Genomic DNA, 18,400 nt, shown 5'->3' with positions numbered 1-18,400 from the left:
AACAAGAGGCGAGGTAGAACAGACTTGTTCTTTATTTTCCATTAGGAATGCAATAATACGAAACCACTCTAAGATGAAGCATCTTCATAGTATCAGTGTTGCACCAATGGGCACTTGAGCTTTCGACCACTAATGCACAGCGCTGTCTCTCCGAACCTGCAGGAATATATAGTAACAGGTAATGAGGAGCAGGTGTCTCCTGTCAAAAGGCAGGTGATTGTGAATGGGGCAGGTACGGCCCCTGTCTGGAGTGAATGTGTCCCTCCCGGTAGGAGACAGGCCTACCGTGACAATTAATCAAGAAATTCTTAATAAAAGTATACCTACAGTCTAATAGGAGGATCAGGAAAGAACGCTGTTGCGAACAGTGACGTGGGAAACTAATTGAGAGTTATGAGGCTGTGTCACAGGTGAGGGAAAAAAGTTAACGCATCTAATGTGATTAATAAACACTAATGCTCATAATGATACCAACTGGTAATATATGAGGTAAATGTCGACTCTCATGACTCGGCGAACAGTATGGAGATGCATGAGTGTCATCCATTGGATCGTCCGGACAACGCAAAGAGTGTAAGGGAGCATCCATTTGACTTCAGGTGTCAGGTCAGCATGCCACATGTTAAGATCAGTGCTTGAATTGCAGAGTAGCGTCCTTTCTGCGAAATTGTTCGAAATTGTCAACTCCTGTCTTCACCTCTCAACTTCTGAACTCCACTTCTCAACTCGAATTAGGGGGGTAGAATTTGTCAGTTATCTTTTGGAAGAAAAAAGGCCTGCCTAAGTCATGGATATTCAGTAATCTTTGTTCAGGATACAGGGAAAAGAATTTAAGAGATATAAGAATACAGGAATACATAGGATCTACCACAAATCAATTATAAGGAAAATAAGGAAATAAAGCAATACAAGAATAAAATAATAATAATTTAAAAAATCACATATTCCTACCCATTTCTACCTCCTGGTCTTAGAATGAGGGTAGAGCATTTAGATAATCAGTTTAATTACTTTCCTGGTTTGTAGATATAACAAACTACTAACTTTAATATATTGTCTAATTGGTTCATATAGGATTTTTGGTAAGCACAACTAAGAGTCAGTAACATTTTTTACAATATGCATGAGGTTAAGCAACATACAGATGAGGTAATATGAGTGAATAATACAAATTAATGAAGGACATGTAATGAACAGAATAATGTAACGAGGTATTTAGAAAACAACAGGAGCACACATAACTTCCAAATAACCATTTGGAAATTATATTAAAATCACCATACAATATTGGTTGATTATTTGACATCATAGTAGATTAAATGGTAAGTTGTTAATATTTGCATATGTGGATATGTGGGAGATAGCTAGGTCCTCACTCTCTAATTTCCCAATGAACCTCAATGGTCTCCCAGTCACATCTTTCCTAAAGATCTTGGAGTAATTATGGATCCCAGTCTCTCATTCGTAGCTCTTGTAAATATTATTACTAGAACCACCTTTCTCCACCTACGGAACATTGCAAATATTAGGAACATACTCTCCTCACATAATACAGAAAAACTAGTTCATGCATTTATCACTTCAAGAATGGACTACTGTAATGCCTTACTATCTGGCTGTAACACTAAGTGCCTTAACAAGCTCCAGCTAGTTCAAAATGCAGCCGCCAGAGTTCTTACTGTATTATATATGTTATATTTTACAGGCATCATTCCTGGATATTACAGAAAATATTAATAAAATTGTAGTTTTTATAAGTATTTAGAATTTATGAAAAGTTTTTATTAATTTTTTTGAGGAAAAAATAGAAATAAGCAAAAGCTATTTTTTCTCCCACTGCCATGCAGTTTTTCTTTTAGTGAGATGATACTTATTGCCTTGTCATCACCTGCTTAGTTCTCAGCTGTACTCTACTCACATCCAGCATAAATACACACACACACACACACACACACACACACACACACACACACACACACACACACACACACACACACACACACACACACACACACCTACCTCCCTCTCTCTCTGCTCAATATGGCAACCTCACTCACTGACTCCTGAAATTTACACTATAGTTTATCTGCATTTTTTTTTATTATTGAATGTATGTCAAGCACTAAAGGGCTACCTGTACTATGATAATCTTTTCATTCTGCTTATAACCAATAGAAATGTGATTATTCTTTCTAGCCAAAAATAATCTGTGGATGGAGTTACATGAAGTTATCTTATTATTTAGCTTTTAATTCAAAATTTCTGGTTTACCTTAAAACTCAGCAGGATACCATTATATTCAGAAGTTTTACTCTTTTTTATGTGGTTTCTGTCAAGTTTCTGCAGCTTTTGGTCATTCCCCAACTTTGAGCTTACTTTACGTCATAGTCAAACTGGAACTAACATCATTTGTTTTTAAAGAACAGAAAAATTAATATCACCATTGGTTGCAGATCCATGCTGGTCAAAAGTGCTAAGTGGACATTTGCTTTTATTGTCACATCACTACAACAGGATGCATGTTAGTGAAAATACCTAACTACACCGCAGTGTAGCTAACACAGAGAAAACAATACATATAATATACAAGGAAAATAATAAATATCCACAATATTCAATACAATGCAATGTCCAAAACATAACAGACACTACAGTAGATGCAGTAAGATAGATACTATACAATGCATACATAAAAGTGTAGTGATTATATGGCGATGGCCTGATGGAACATGTTTTTGAGCCGACCGGTCTGAGCCTTGATACTGTAGTACCATCTCACCGAAGGGAGCGGACTGCACAGATGTCCTGGAGGGAGGGAAGTTTGACCCATGTGATCTTCCGGGCGCTGCTTTCTGCAGTACTTTGAGGTTGAGGGCAGTGTAGGTCCTATACTAGGCTGTGATGCATCCAATTAGATGTTTTCAATAGCACATGTATAGAATATTCTGAGGATGCTGAACCTCTTTTGATGTCTGAGGAAACAGATGTGTTGTTGTCTCACTAGCTTATCTGAGTGCTCTGTCCATGTGAAATCCTCGGAGTTGCGGACACTAAGAAACTTAAATGAACTGACCCTCTCCACAGGAGTCCCATTGATGGTGATAGACATCTGATTTCCCTTCCACTTCTTGAAGTCCACTGTCAGCTCTTTGGTCTTGTCCACTCTGAGGGAGAGGCAGTTCTTCTCTCACCAATGTCTCAGGACACTGACTTCTTCCTGATGTGCTGTTGCCACTGAGACCCACCACTGTTGTGTCATTAGTATATTTTTTAAAAAATGTTAAAGCTGCTATTGGCTACACAGTCATGCATGTAGATGGAGTACAGTAGAGGGATCAGTACCAGCAGCTTTGTGTATGTTCCCTTTCCTAAAATGTATGTCCTCTTCAGACAGAGAGGGTGATGATATTTGTGTCCTTGTCTGTTGTCTTGTGGCAGAGGTTGTCAGTCTTGAAATGAGTATAGAATGCCTTGAGTTCCTCCACCAGACAGACGATGGTGTGAGGCACCCTAACACTCCACTTATAGTCTGCAATGACATTCATTCCCTACCACATGGTATGCGTTGCTGTTGCTGTTAAATTGCTGCTAACTTTATTCCCTTATTTTACTCATGCATTTGGTTGCTCTAATAATTCTCCCAAGGGAATAGCTGGCTGTCTTAAATTCTGCGAATCACACATTAAGAGCAGTGCAAACCTCTTTGTTCATCCAGGGCTTCTTGTTGTGGTAGAATTTTATTGATTAGGTTGGAACAACATCTATGCATTTCCTGAGGAACCTGCAGACTGTTTCCATGTACTCCTCGATGTTGTTGTTAGTAGAACCTTTCCCAGTCCGCATGATCAAAACATCTGACTGGTCTGACCAGTAGTCAATTGTCTTAGAACTGGAACTTTCTTTTTTAACTTCTACCCAGGGCGTGGGGCAGGACCTTGTAGGCATCTCGCATGGGAGAGTAGCAGAGATCTAATGTTCAGCTCTGCCTCATGCTACAAATTATGTCCTGGAAGTACTTTGGTAGTACTATCTTAATGTTTGCCTTATTAAAGTGGCAGGTCAGTGTCAGCTTGCAGAAGAATGTACACTGAAGTAGCTATTACAGCAGAGAATTCCCTCAGTAACCATAATGGACAACATAAGATTGTAATGAACTCCAGGTTAGAAGAGCAGAATGTTTTAACAGTGTGCACATTACTATATCACCCTATGAGTCGCTGATCATGAAACATACCCCTCCTCCCTTGCCTATCCCTGTGAGGTTCCGGGCTCTGTCCGTGCAGTGCATGGAACAACCTGGAGGCTCATCAGCGGAGTCAGTGACCTTATCAGTCAGCCAGGTCTCTGTGAGACAGATCATGCAGCAATCCTGCATCTGTTGTTCAAAGGAAATACGTTCCTTGCATTTGCAAAGTTTGTTCTCTGTGGGTTGTACATTTACAAATAACAAACTAGGGAGAGGAGGCCAGTTTGCTTGTTGTTTCAGTTTGAACATGATAGTTTTAATTGTTAATGTGAAGAAAACTCTACAGTTAGACTCTACAGCTTTGTGGGTATAAACTGTGCGCAAACTATTATCAGGATCTGTTCAAACTAACCTGGGCGTTACCACGTGACCTGTGGTGTGCTGCTGTAAATCACTGCTGTCCTATTTTTAGTATCAGATCTGTTTCCTTAAAAATGTTTCTCCTGATATCCAATCCAAGATTTTTGCTGATATTGACACGATTCCAATACAGGGTATTGGAATGGTGCCATCTCAATTTACTATACATTCTTTCATACAACTTGTAGCTTATTTTCTGATACCATGCATTTGTATACAACTTACTTGAAAAATAATCAAAAGTAACCTATGACCTCAAAGTCAAGGTTCAAGGTTTTGAAATTGGCCGGTGCTACTAAGATTTTCATCTAATGTCTGGAGGAGCCCTAAAAATAAAAATAAACGTTAAAAAACATAAACACACTTTCTGTGTTTTTTGTTTTTGTTTTTGTTTTTTTTTGTGTTACAAAAATGGTAGATGTTCACTAAACAACACTTTAATGAATGATCCTTTGTGGTGTTGTCATGTCATCCCACAAACTGGTCTTTATAATTATTAAACAGGTATAGACATCAATTCCCAGCTATGCCACAGTCATTCATGGCTAGTTTAGATAGCTAACAATAAATAAATACAATAGTAGTGAATAAAGACCACATCAAACAAGAAAAAAACAAGAAAAGCAGTACACAAGAATATAAGCCAATCCAATGTACAAATATTTAATTCTTAGATTTGATTTCAAAATGACAAAAGGCCTCCAGAGTATCTACTTGGTCAAGAAACACCCCTACACACAACTGCAGTTTTTACACAATTGTACATTTGTTCTATGCTGCCTTATACATTTGTTCTGAAATGTGTGTAGAAGTATGTGTATGAGTAGTAGAAGTGTGTGGTGTGTGTGTGATGGGGGGGGGGGGGGTGGCATGGATAATTTGAGCACATTTGGTAGAGTTCGTAACCTCTTTTGAGATTCCATGTCAGTTTTGCACTTACTTCCTGGTTTTTAATCTAAACACCTTAAAATACAACCAGAGCATTCACAGTCTCCTTAACATAAAAATTATTCTTTTCAACATTTAACCTTATGTTATTTAAGTAATGGCTCCCTACAGTATGCCAATGAAAATACATTCTTTGTTTGGTATGTTTTCATTTTGTGGTAATTAGGGTTATCCTGTGGGTGGCATTATTGTACATCAAAATGCAATACAATGGCCAATACATTTTTGCAGATACATTACAAAATAAATAAGTTGATAACAGCAACAACAACAACAACAACAACAATAATAATAATAATCGTGATAATTTAGTGAGACGTGAAGTCCACTCTTTCTCTTTTCATTTAAACTCAAACTAATGTACTAGCATTCTAGCATTTGAAATTACTGATTTAGAGTGAATCTGAATAATGGGAATGATGACACAGAGAGAATGCTGAAATAGAACAGAAGCAAAGGAAAGCACATCAACACGCACAAACACACACACATGCTCATTGTTCATACAGGCCACATGCAAACACATACCCACAAAGAAAGAAAGAAAGAAAGGCTTCAGTACAGAAACACTGCTTAATAATGTTACAGCATACAGTGCAGCATTTTTCCAAATCTACTCTTGAATAATTCATCTAAACCTATACTGTGAATGCACCACATAATATAAGGTGAATTAATTACATTGCTCTCAAATCTAAATGTAAAATTTTCTAAATGACCATATCTTGTAACCAGATAAAGAAATTGAGGTGATATAACTGCACTGTGAACCCTTTTATTATCACAGTTGGCCAGTCATCCAAAAGGGAAGACACGCCCACTCCTGCTAGAGGATTGCACTACATACCTACCTTGTTCCCAATCCCCTGCGTATTAATCACCTGCACTTGTTCCTTGTTCTCTCCCTCTATTTAAACTCACAGGTCCCAAGTGAAGGCTGTGAAAAGGCTGGACTGCTCACTTCCACGTTGTAGATCGCTACACAAAGTAGTGGACCAAATATTGGCTCATCGTTGTTGTGGTTTTTGTCTAATTTAAATAGTGGAGAATAAAGAGCACTTTGGCTTGATCTTGCCTCCCGCCTCCTCTGTGGCACCATCGACACAGAATGTGCAGCCACCTGGAAGTGGGGCGAGCAGCCCTGATTGGGCTCAACTGCTTTCTGTCCAGATGGCAGCCCTGGAGCAGCAGGAGCAGGAAATTGGGGAAATCCGCTCACTAGTCCAGAGTCTCGGGTAGTGTGTCAACCGCCTGGCCACGGGTCCTGAGCAGCGACCATCCCCTCCCGTTACCCAACCTGTTCGGGAGGGGATACGATGTTTGATTCCTACCCCCGAGGCATATGGGGGAGACCCGGAAAGCTGTGAAGGCTTTGTGTTGCAATGCAAACTTTTTTTTGGGCATCAACCCTGTTTACCAGACCATGCCAAGGTGCCATTTGTGATATCTAGGTTTACCAAGAAGGTACGCAGCTGGGGAGCCGCACTCGTGGCCAACTCTTCCTCGTTGATGAATGACTACCGCAGCTTCATTGAGGAACTGAAAGTGGTATTTTTCCATCTTTGGCAGGGGAAACTCTGCAGACAAGCCCTACTAAGACTAAGACAGGGATTCCAAACTGCAGTGTTTTTATGTTATGAAGTTCCGAACACTTGCTGCGGGCTCACACTGGAATGAACCTGCCTTCATAGATGCTTTCCTAAGCGGACTGAGGGCTGGTCTACAGTCGGAATTAGCGTGCAAACAGGAGCCTACCACATTAAATGAGGTTGTTCACCTTGCCATTACATATGACCGCCTCCTGCAGGAGCGAAGACGCTACCTCCACCGAGGGTTGCTAGAGCGAGAGGGAACTCTGGCGACTGGGCAGACCGAAGCTCCAGAGGAGCCGATGCAACTGGGCATGGCAGGGGTAAGCCGCAAGCCTGAGAATCAGCGGAGACACAACAATTCGGTGAGTTGCTCCCCAACCCTTTCTATGTTTAAATGACCAGTGAAAGTATTCCACCAGGGTCGTCGACTTACTGCATCCACGTTAGTCGACTCCGGGCAGCTGGCAACGTTATGGACTGGGGTTTCACAAGGAGGTTAGGAATAAAAGCCATCACCCTGCCCTCCCCATAAAGCATGCAAACACTCGACATAGGACTAGTGGGGTCGGGTTACATCACACATGTCACTCCTCATGTTGTCCTCGAAACTAACGGGGAGCATGTTGAGCATATTGTCTTCTACCTCCTTTCCTCTCTCTCTCACCCCATCACACTAGGTCTACCATGCTTGCATGCTCACAATTCTCAGCTGCTGTGGAACAAAAAAACGCATCCTTGCCCTCATGCAATGGAATATGTTTGACCACCCAGGTTATTCCACTCCAAACAATGTCTATAGAGAATCCTGAGGAGAAAAACACATCACCATTCCTGAGGAGTATCGAGACCCGGTGCAAGCATTCAGCCCCACCAAAGCCACACAGCTTCCCCTTCATCGTGAGTGGGAATTGCGCCATCACCCTCAAGGAGGGATCAATTCCTACCATGTGTAGAATATATCCTCTCTCTCAGGAGGAGGAGAAGACCATGGAGCAATACATAACAGAGACCCTCAGGCAAGGATACATCCGTCCCTCTAAGTCGCCAGCCTCGGCGTGTTTTTTGAAAAAAAAAAAAAAAAAAAAGGACGGCGGCTTAAGACCATGTGTGGACTACAGAGGTCTTAACCAGTTGCTGGTGCAGTACCACTATTCCCTGTCCTTGGTTCTAGTGGTACTTGAACAGTTAAGGGGAGTCAGGTATTTCACTAAATTAGACCTACGTAGTGCATTCAACCTCATAAGGATTAGAGAGGGTGACGAGTGAAAAACTGCCTTCAGCACATCAGTGCATTATAAATATTTAGTACTGCCGTACGGCCTGGCCACGGCTCCTTCTATCTTCCAAGCATACAGCAACGAGGTCTTAAGGGAAGTCTTGGGTAGATCCGTTGTCTATTCCTCCTCCTGGGACCAACATGTGCGAGACGTAAGGACCGTTCTCTGTACCCTATTGCGAAACTCCCTCTACTGCAAGGCAGAGAAGTATGAATTCCACTGCAGAGAGGTAATCTTCTTAGGTTACATCATTCAGGAGGGCAGCGTGTGTATGCAATCCAGCAAGGTGGAGGCTGTGATGGCCTGGCCAAGACCGCAGACTCATAAGGAGTTACAACAGTTCCTTGGATTTGTGAATTTCTATAGAAGATTTATTAAATCCTTAAGCATGCTGGCTAAACCTCTCACTGACCTACTAAGGGGACAAACGGAGGCCCATAGTCTACTTTTCACGAAAACTGAGCCTGGCAGAGAGGAATTACGGAGTCGGAGACCGAGAGCTCCTAGTAATGAGACTTGCGTTGGAAGAATGGAGAAATTGGCTAGAGGGAGTGCGACACCCCTTTATGGTGATCATGGACCACAAAAACCTGGAGTACCTCCAGACTACCAAACGACTGAATGCCAGGCAAGCAAGGTAGTCACTCTTCTTCTGGCGGTTTTCTTTCCCGACAACATCACGCAGCAACATCGCAGAGGCTCAGTCGACCAGTTCGGGACCAGTTCTTTCTCCCTCTTGTTTCCTGGGGTCCTTGAGTTGGGATTTTGACCGGCAAATAGCCACGCCCAATCCCCATCTGCACTGTCCACCCAACCGACTCTACATGCTCCCCAAACATCGTCATGCCCTTATCAGATGGGCACACACCTCATTAGGGACGGAGCATCCGGGATCTACCCGCATAGCCCAGCTGATAAGCACACGGTACTGGTGGTACGCTATGAACAAAGAGGTGGTGAGTTACATGGATTCATGCTTGGACTGCACATGCAACAAGACACCTCACACCCCTCCTGCAGGTCATCTGCTTCCATTGCCTACTCCCCTGTGCCTGTGGTCACACATCATGGTGGACTTAGTAACTGACTTTCCTGCCTTTGAGGGTAATACGGTCGTCCTAGTGATTGTTGATCGGTTCTCTAAAATGGTCCGGTTTATTCCTTTAACTGGATTGCCTACAGCCCTAGAAACAGCTGATCTACTCTTCCGACATATCTTCAGGCAATTGTACCGGAGGACCTTGTTTCAGACAGGGGACCTCAATTCACTTTGAGAGTGTGGAAGGAACTCCTCAGAAAAAATATTAGTCAGCCTGACTTCTGGATACCAAATCCAAGCTAATGGTCAGGTAGAAAGGGTCAATCAGGAATTGGGCAAGTTACTGCGACTTTATAGTCAACAACACCCCAAAACCTGGTGTACTTACCTTTCCTGGGCCGAGTATGTGCAAAATTCGCTGTGTCACGTTGGGACTGGTTTAATGCCTTTTGAGTGCGTTTTAGGATATCAGCCAACGCTCTACCCCTGGAACAGCCCAGCATCAGACGAACCAGTGGGAAAGATGCAGCAAACAGGTCTGGGAGGAAACGCATCAGTGGCTACACAGATTTATTGCAGATTCCAAGAGGAAAGCCCTCTCGCGGAAGAAACTGGTTCCTCGGATACCCCGCCCCCGCCCATAGACATGGAAGGGGGACTGGCTTATAGGGTACAAAGCCTACTTGATTTCCAGAGGCAAGGTAACGGGTACATGGTGGACTGGGAGGGGTACGGCCCGGACCTGTATACCAGCCGAGTGAAGGTGCTGCACATTAATGAAAGGCCGGACTGCTCGCTTCCCCGTTGTAGATCGCTACACAAAGTAGTGGACTAAGTATTGTCTCATTGTTGTTGTGGTTTTTGTCTAATTTAAATAAAGGAGAATAAAGAGCACTTTGGCTCAACCTTGCCTCCCACCTCCTATGTGCCACCATCGCCACATTTATTTACTAACTGTAGGGACAGAGCAAACACTGCAGTGATTTAATTTCTACTGTATAGTAAAATTAAAGTAATACCAGTGCACCTCTGATTCAGTGGATATTATGTGGTTTTATTTTACATATAAGTTTACCTCACTAGGTAGCATCGTCGGTAATAGAAATACAATGTAATTACACGGAGGTGAAATTGATACAAATAGCTCTCTCTTATTTCATTTCAGCTCAAAACCATGAAAGTTCCAGCATTTGAAGTGTTTAATTTAGAATGAACCTAAAAAAATAACCACAAAAAAGAAACACTTGTCCTACTCCACATTAGTGTGTCTGCTGTTTCTGAGTACCCACCTCATATTGTCTACTGCAGTACCGCTGAACAAACAAAGACATAGAGAAAGGGAGAGAGAAAGATCTAACATAAAAGGCTTCATGATGAATACACATTTAAGTTAGACAGCCTACATCTGCAGTAAATTTATTTTTGCTCTCCAAGCTCCTTGAAGGTGGAATAGCTCAGTCCTTCCTTTCACCATAGGGTGTTTCATGACTTCCATTAATAGTAGTTGGACACATGTTTGGGTCTCAATTATGTTATGTGCAATCTGTGGCAATGGCTTGTCATAAATGCAACTTTTCTTGCCAAGCTGTAAAATGCCAGACACAACAAATTAAAAACATATTTGATTGTTTTTAATCATTCTATTTAAATAATATTAGGTGAGAAGCATAGCTGAGCTTCATATTGTATGTCCCTATCTTGGTAAGACCTGTGATTTGATCTAACTCTAACCCTGACAGCACAGAAATACTTGCAGCCTAAACTTATTTAATTGTTTTGTTATACACCAAAAGAAACCTACAAATGACATTTACACAGAAGTCATGGTAAAATGTCTTTAGTGCAACCAAGTCCATTATCTACATCGTCTAGAACAAATAAAGACTACTACAAATTATTGTAATTTAGAGCATTTATTTGCAGAAAATGATCAAAATAATGGCCAAAAAATAAGATTCATAAAAAGATGCATTTTCACACCTTGAATAATGCAAAGTAAACAAGTTATATGAATACTAATGTTTTAAGTTAGAAAGAGTTCACAAATCAATATTTGGTGGAATAACCAGCTTTTCAGTCATAGCTTTCATGTGTTTTGAAAGCTCCACCAGTCTTTCACATTGTTTATATAAGTTGTTCAGGTTAACATAGTAACTAATCAATACATCATTAAGTAGAATGTGTTGGAATTCAACAGACATGGGAATGGAATAGCTCCCATACATGTAAAGATTCATGATTTACATGATTTAAGAAAAAATTGGAGTGGTCTCTTAATTTTTTCCAGAGCTGTGTTTCATGTTGATAATTATATTTAAAACTACAGAAATGCATTCACAATCATTTAGTTTTACCTACTATAAAGCCAACCTATTATCTCTTAAGTGCTTTAGTGGCCTGTAATGGTGAATTAGTGCTTTTACAGTTTTATTTGTCAAAAGCATAGACTCATCCCATCTCTAAACCAACTTAATGCTTATGCAAAAACACACATGCTGACAGGAATGACTGTGTCTCTTTGTCAGGCTGTGTCTGAATGTTACAGATAGAGTCTTATCATACACAGACCAGGGACAGCCCTCCGCCAAACTAAATGTTTTTTTTTTAGTTGTGTTTACTGAAAAAGCATAAATGACATGTTATTATGATTTCTTTTTCCCACATAAAGAGAATATAACTATATATCATACACAGCGTAAGTTATGAAGTGCATTTAAAAAAACATTGCTCAGTTTATTGTTGCTAATGGTAAGTGTAACATTACATAGTATTACATTATAATAATATCAAATGCAAATCATAGGTATTAAACTTTTAATTAAATAAACATTCATGATATAACACCATAGTAAAAGACACTAATGTGTTATTAATGAAAAGTCACTATAATAACCTCTCAAAATATTATATGATGTGGTAGAGAAGGTGACTCCCTTGTGGTGACATCAGCATAGATATAATACTCCCAGTGGGCACTTCACTGTATATTCTCTTAGGAAGTGCCAACCTGCTCACCATGCGTGAAATTGTTCATCTTCAGATTGGACAGTGTGGGAATCAGATCGGCTCAAAGGTAAGAGATATTAAAAATATTTTAATTTAATTTACTATTATATATATATATATATATATATATATATATATATATATATATATATATAGTGTGTGTATGCATGTGTGTGTAAGTGTAATTTGTTCCTACATATTCAAGTAAAATGATCACTTCCAAACTAATACATATTCTTATTAATATCCAGTTAAAATTGTTAAAATTAACATTTATAGATTTCTCATGCAGTAGTTTCTACATTCATCATATATTGGATTTCATGGTGTCTCTGTTAAGTTAATGAACTTTATAATCAGCAAAAAATATATACATCTATATATAACAGTTTAAATGTACCAATAGCCAATTTTTTATAACAATAAAGTATTTTTAGATAGAGTTATGGCACAATGTCACTTGTACTCAAAGTGACAGGGTGTTTCCTCTCATTCATATCAACTAAAAGATAACACACGAGAAAGAGTGCAGCAAGGGTGGGGTGGCTTTATCAAAAAGACATGTGAGGCACGGTCTCAAATACAGAACAGAAAGACAATAACTCCATAATGAACAGCTAAAGTAACTTTCAATTGTAAGAGAAAGGCAGCCATATTGTAGAAGGTCTACACCGGAGTTCTGTGTTGGACAAAATTTGGTACAAATTACAAGACTGGGTACCTATTTTATACTAGTTTATAGTACTTGTGCATTTACTGTAATAAATTCTCTGTAGTTTATTTCTGGGGCTAAATCCAGTATGTGAAGATGATCTGTATTTATGTCTAGGTTTCTTGATAAAGGTGAATAAAATCTCTGCTTGTGTTTGAAGTTCTGGGAGGTGATCAGTGATGAACATGGTATCAATGCAGTGGGAACATATGAGGGTGATATGGACCTACAGCTGGAGAGGATTAATGTCTACTTTAATGAAGCACATGGTAAAATACTCAGTTTCAGAATATTATATTGGTTTTTTTTTTGTTAACAGTTTTGGATAAAATTTAATTGAGAAATTGTAAAACATTTGGGACTAGTTTTCCAGACTCTTTACTTAGACCAAAAATAATTTACAATGGTGGTTCATTATTGGTACTGCAATTTGATCCAAGACCAGGCCTTTCCTAGGGAATTGGCTCATTATTAAATAATATATAGACACCATTAAAAATACAAAACAACTGTATTGTATATTGTTAGTTGTAGTGATCAATGTAAGCCTGCAATTTAAAGTTACACCAGTGTTTCTCATTTCAGAAAAAGCTCATTAAGTCTTCAACATCTTAATTTGAATCAGATCCATTAGGGCAAAGGAAACAGCATATTGTGCAATACAAGTGCACTGTAATATTTAAGCAATTGAGAGTTCTTATTCAGAGCATTTTATTACTCATACTTCCCTCAGGTGGGAAGTACGTTCCTAGGGCACTGCTAGTGGATCTGGAACCAGGTACAATGGACAGTGTGAGAGGAAGTCGCATAGGACAGCTCTTCAGACCTGACAATTTCATACATGGTGAGTCCAAAAGGAAGTACTTTTCATTTCTATGGAGCCTTATTAATATCTTTAATATGCATTGAGCAAATTGGTAAAAAATGAGATAAATATGACTTAAAATCAGTGGCAAGGACTAAAGTAACTAATCTAGCTGTCAAACTAATTTATTGAACATTTATGGTCCATTTTATTAAATATGTTGTGATGTATATTGCTGTTAGCTAAAGATACAAAATAGGATTATATTGTTACCAATTACAAACTAAAAGTTATAGTTCTGTTTCTGTTTGTACAACTGCAGTTAAATTCCTCATACATATTTTCTTTTGTATTGATCAACAGGGAATTCTGGAGCTGGAAATAACTGGGCAAAAGGTCACTACACCGAAGGGGCAGAGCTAGTAGAGCAAGTAGTGGATCGTGTCCGGAATGAAGCTGAGAGCTGTGATTGCATGCAGGGCTTCCAGTTTGTTCACTCTTTGGGTGGTGGCACTGGTTCAGGAATGGGCACCCTCATCATCAACAAAATCCGGGAGGAATACCCAGACCGCATTATGAATAGCTTTAGCATCATGCCATCACCTAAGGTTTCTGACACAGTAGTAGAACCTTATAATGCAACACTGTCAATTCACCAACTAATAGAGAACACAGATGAGACGTACTGCATCGATAATGAGGCACTTTACGACATCTGCTTCCGTACACTCAAGCTCACAACACCAACTTATGGAGATCTTAACCACCTTGTGTCCTTAACCATGAGTGGGGTCACAACCTCACTGCGCTTCCCAGGTCAACTCAACGCTGACCTCCGCAAGCTGGCCGTCAACATGGTGCCTTTCCCACGCCTTCATTTTTTCATGCCTGGCTTTGCTCCTCTCACTGCAAGGGGTAGTCAGCAGTATCGTGCTCTAACTGTACCTGAACTCACCCAGCAAATGTTTGATGCCCGTAACATGATGACAGCATGTGACCCCCGTCATGGGCGCTACCTCACCGTTGCCGGCATTTTCCGTGGTCGCATGTCTACCAAAGAGGTTGACGAACAAATGCTTGCCATTCAACAGAAAAACAGCAACTACTTTGTAGACTGGATTCCTCACAATGTTAAAGTAGCTGTATGTGACATTCCACCACGGGGCCTCAAAATGGCTTCAACCTTTATTGGAAACAACACAGCTATCCAGGAGATATTCCGGCGAGTTGGGGAACAATTTGCCATGATGTTCCGACGCAAAGCTTTCCTGCACTGGTATACTGGAGAGGGAATGGACGAAATGGAGTTTACAGAAGCAGAGAGCAACCTGAATGACCTGGTGTCTGAGTACCAGCAGTACCAAGATGCCACAGCTGAACTGGAGTGGGAGCCAGATGAGGAAGTGATGGAAGTGGAGGGACCTTCTACAAGGGAAACAAGCACTAAGGTAGAGATTAAGACTGAGACAGTGACAGAAACTACCATCACAGTGTGAGGCTTAATGTAATAACTAGAGCTGAGTGACTTCATAAGATTTCTCAACATTTTTTTGCTGCCAATTGTCTTATATCTTAAATATTTCACGTTTTCAATGCACGTTGTTTGTCCAGAAATTGGCTAAAAATCATGTTTTAATATAGACCTTTATTTATTGATATAAAAAGAGAAAGAGAGAAATGATTAATGCTTTAATGTCCATTAACTTGATCCTCTTCAATGTTGGAGAATGTTTGAAATTTGGTTTATACAATATTCTACTTTGTCTTATACAATTTATAAATGTTAACTTTAATGGGTAAAGGAAACATGCTTCATGCTGTAACATTAAGATGACAAAACCATTTCATCTGTTTGCTGTGAATTTATCAAAGGTGGAATGTTTCATTTTGTTTAGCATTTTATAACTTCTGATTTCAAGCTTTTGAAAACAAAGGAATTTGCTATTCACAATGATTGTTCAGATCATTGTGAATACTTTCTGCTGTAGACTGTGTAAAACACTTGTCTTGCTTCTTTTTCCATTTCTAAATTTCTATGCATGTTTTATTAGTATCAGGATACACTGTCATACTGGATACGTGAAAACCTTCATTGTAAATACTGAAATAAAATAATCAAATGACTATACATAATTCTCATCGATAATGTTTGTGAAATTAAACAGAGAAAACATGTTAACCATGAAGCAATGCATGATACCCTCATGAAAAACTGAACCATCGAGCAGTCCCTCAGAACTGGCATGTCACCCTCTCCTGACTTGCAGCCTGAGAGGACATGATTAAACAGCACCAACTCTGCAGATATTGATAAGCAGCACAGAAGACAGTTTCCCTTAACAGACTTTAGTTAAGTCTAGCTGCAGATAAATTAGACAAAAACCATCATGGCTTTGAGAAAGGCATACTTAAAAACTGGCATGTATATCTGCATTGCTGCACATGGTATTACAGTTTAATTCCTTGCAATTTTCTGTGAAAAACAAACAAACAGTTAAACTGATTTTGAATGCGAATGTCATTTTAACAAATAGCCTTATACTATTGTTATTATAAAGACATCATCTGAACATTCTTTGGAGTAATACATTTCCCACAAGCAAAACTGCGACCGCTGTTGAGCATAAACGAGAAAGGAGACATTTGGGATTAATCATAATTTATTATTAAATGGATAAACTGTGTTAAACTAAAGTCTTCTACCATCTTTTGGTGGGGTGGAAATATCTAATCCTTAATCTTTCCATGAAACTTGGATAATAGGTTTCCGTCACAGCTCCTACAAAGAAAAAGAGAATTGAGCTATAGCCTACCAATTTGGTGACAACGACTGCAGGCTCTTGACATTTAGCGCACCGCTTGGTGGGCAAATAGCTAGGTTACTGCAATGTATATATCATCCTCATTTGCTTAAACAGATACTCACATGAAACTGTCTTCAATTTAGTGACTTTCACGCTGGCTTCGGCATTTTTCACAGCCTCTGTTTTCAACTGGGGTTTCAGGGCTGCCCGTACGACCCTGGCGCAGATTGCCGAGTACCTAATATAGCTAAAAAGACAAACGTTATCTAGCAAAATAATTTTAAGAAATGCAGTAACGCTAGCTTTACCCGAGTAAGGTGGTAAATCTTTCCGTATCTGTGTTGAGCAAAATGCATAAATTAATTTTCTGTATGACCTTATGACTGTATGACTTAGATCTGAATTGTCTAGATTTCCCAGCTACGCATTTAGATACACGCCCGTGTAAAGACCATTTTATATTAATGCAATTCTGTATGAGCTCGGCCAAGGTTCTTTAGCTAGCTAGCTAGCTAGCTAGCTGAGAGCTTGTAACCCTGCTAGCTAAACTCCGAATTAGCCATGTGTACGCAGGCATTTCTAAGGACGTAGGACATCGACATTGCTATTATTGAATATAAACAGTCTACTGCTTGGTAATGACTATTATTAATAACATACCTTAGCCCTGCTTGTCTCCAATATGAAACCATTTTTCTGGCGAATATGCTACACCGGATGAGAGCTTCCAACCACAAGTAGCTACCAAGGGCGAAAAAAAAACCCTGCAAAAACGGAACGACGTCATCACCCAAAGTCTTATTTTTAACTGGCTAGTTTCAATGTCATTCAATCGTCAGCCACTTAAATAGGGAGACCATCCCTACTTTTTGAACCATTCTTCAGTTATTCTTAAATAACTTATTATTACTTATTATTAAATAATTTAATAACTTATTATTAAATTATTCTTATACATAATGTTTAACCCACATATATTTTCAATACAATTTATGTATTGCAATATTTGATCGTGGTCGTTTGAATTTAAAACATATGGCACTATGGACTAGCACAATATAATGGGAATTCTCTGCTAATTTATTCTGTGGGTTGCTTGCACAATTAGGTTGCCAATTGTGTGCGATTAGGTTGCCCGAGCAGTCCAGTACCTAACTAGTCAAGTACCTTAATCACTGAGCTACCACTGCCCAAACAGAGCTGTTAGCTTGATAAACTAAGATCTGCCCAGTTTCTGTAAGATTTACTTGCTGCACCTAATATTCTCACCCGCATCTACAGATGCATCACTGAGAGCATCCTCACTGGCAGCATGTCTGGCTCTGCTTGTGACCAGAAGTGCTCATCATTGCCAACAAACCTCCAGCCTTACAGTAGATGTCATTAAAAACGCCTGAGGAAGGTTCACAAAATCACAGTGGACTGCAGTTAACAAGAACACAGTTTACCAGGCTACTGTCTTGTAGGGAGTACTATAACATCCAGTTTAGGACAAATGGGTGACAGAACAGTTTCTAACTTCAGGCTATCAAGTTACCAAACTATGATGTAGGTCATTTACGGCAACTAAATCACTTTAATGCAGGGGTCCCAAATCCTGATTCTGGAGAT

At 39.7% G+C, this 18,400-nt stretch overlaps 2 protein-coding genes across 2 annotated transcripts; one reads left to right on the top strand and one right to left on the bottom strand.

The window, feature by feature from the left end:
- The first annotated feature begins 12,419 nt into the window (after positions 1-12,419).
- tubb1 (tubulin, beta 1 class VI) lies at positions 12,420-16,112 on the top strand. Its single transcript, XM_027010762.3, has 4 exons — positions 12,420-12,535; positions 13,341-13,449; positions 13,914-14,024; positions 14,349-16,112. Exons 1-4 carry the CDS (start codon positions 12,479-12,481, stop codon positions 15,479-15,481), a joined length of 1,410 nt encoding a protein of 469 aa, XP_026866563.1. The 5' UTR covers positions 12,420-12,478; the 3' UTR covers positions 15,482-16,112.
- Positions 16,113-16,627: 515 nt separating this feature from the next.
- atp5f1e (ATP synthase F1 subunit epsilon) lies at positions 16,628-17,568 on the bottom strand. The gene is made up of 3 exons (XM_027010764.3): positions 17,450-17,568; positions 16,912-17,036; positions 16,628-16,764 (listed from the first exon to the last, which is right to left on the bottom strand). Coding segments are annotated over exons 1-3 (159 nt in total). The 5' UTR covers positions 17,482-17,568; the 3' UTR covers positions 16,628-16,762.
- Positions 17,569-18,400: the final 832 nt, after the last annotated feature.

The sequence above is a fragment of the Electrophorus electricus genome, chromosome 7 (assembly GCF_041902795.1).
Source record: "Electrophorus electricus isolate QZ-2024a chromosome 7, ASM4190279v1, whole genome shotgun sequence".
NCBI classification, from domain to species: domain Eukaryota; kingdom Metazoa; phylum Chordata; class Actinopteri; order Gymnotiformes; family Gymnotidae; genus Electrophorus; species Electrophorus electricus.
Note: the sequence above shows the minus strand (reverse complement) of the source record. Positions and strands in the feature narration are given on the sequence as shown.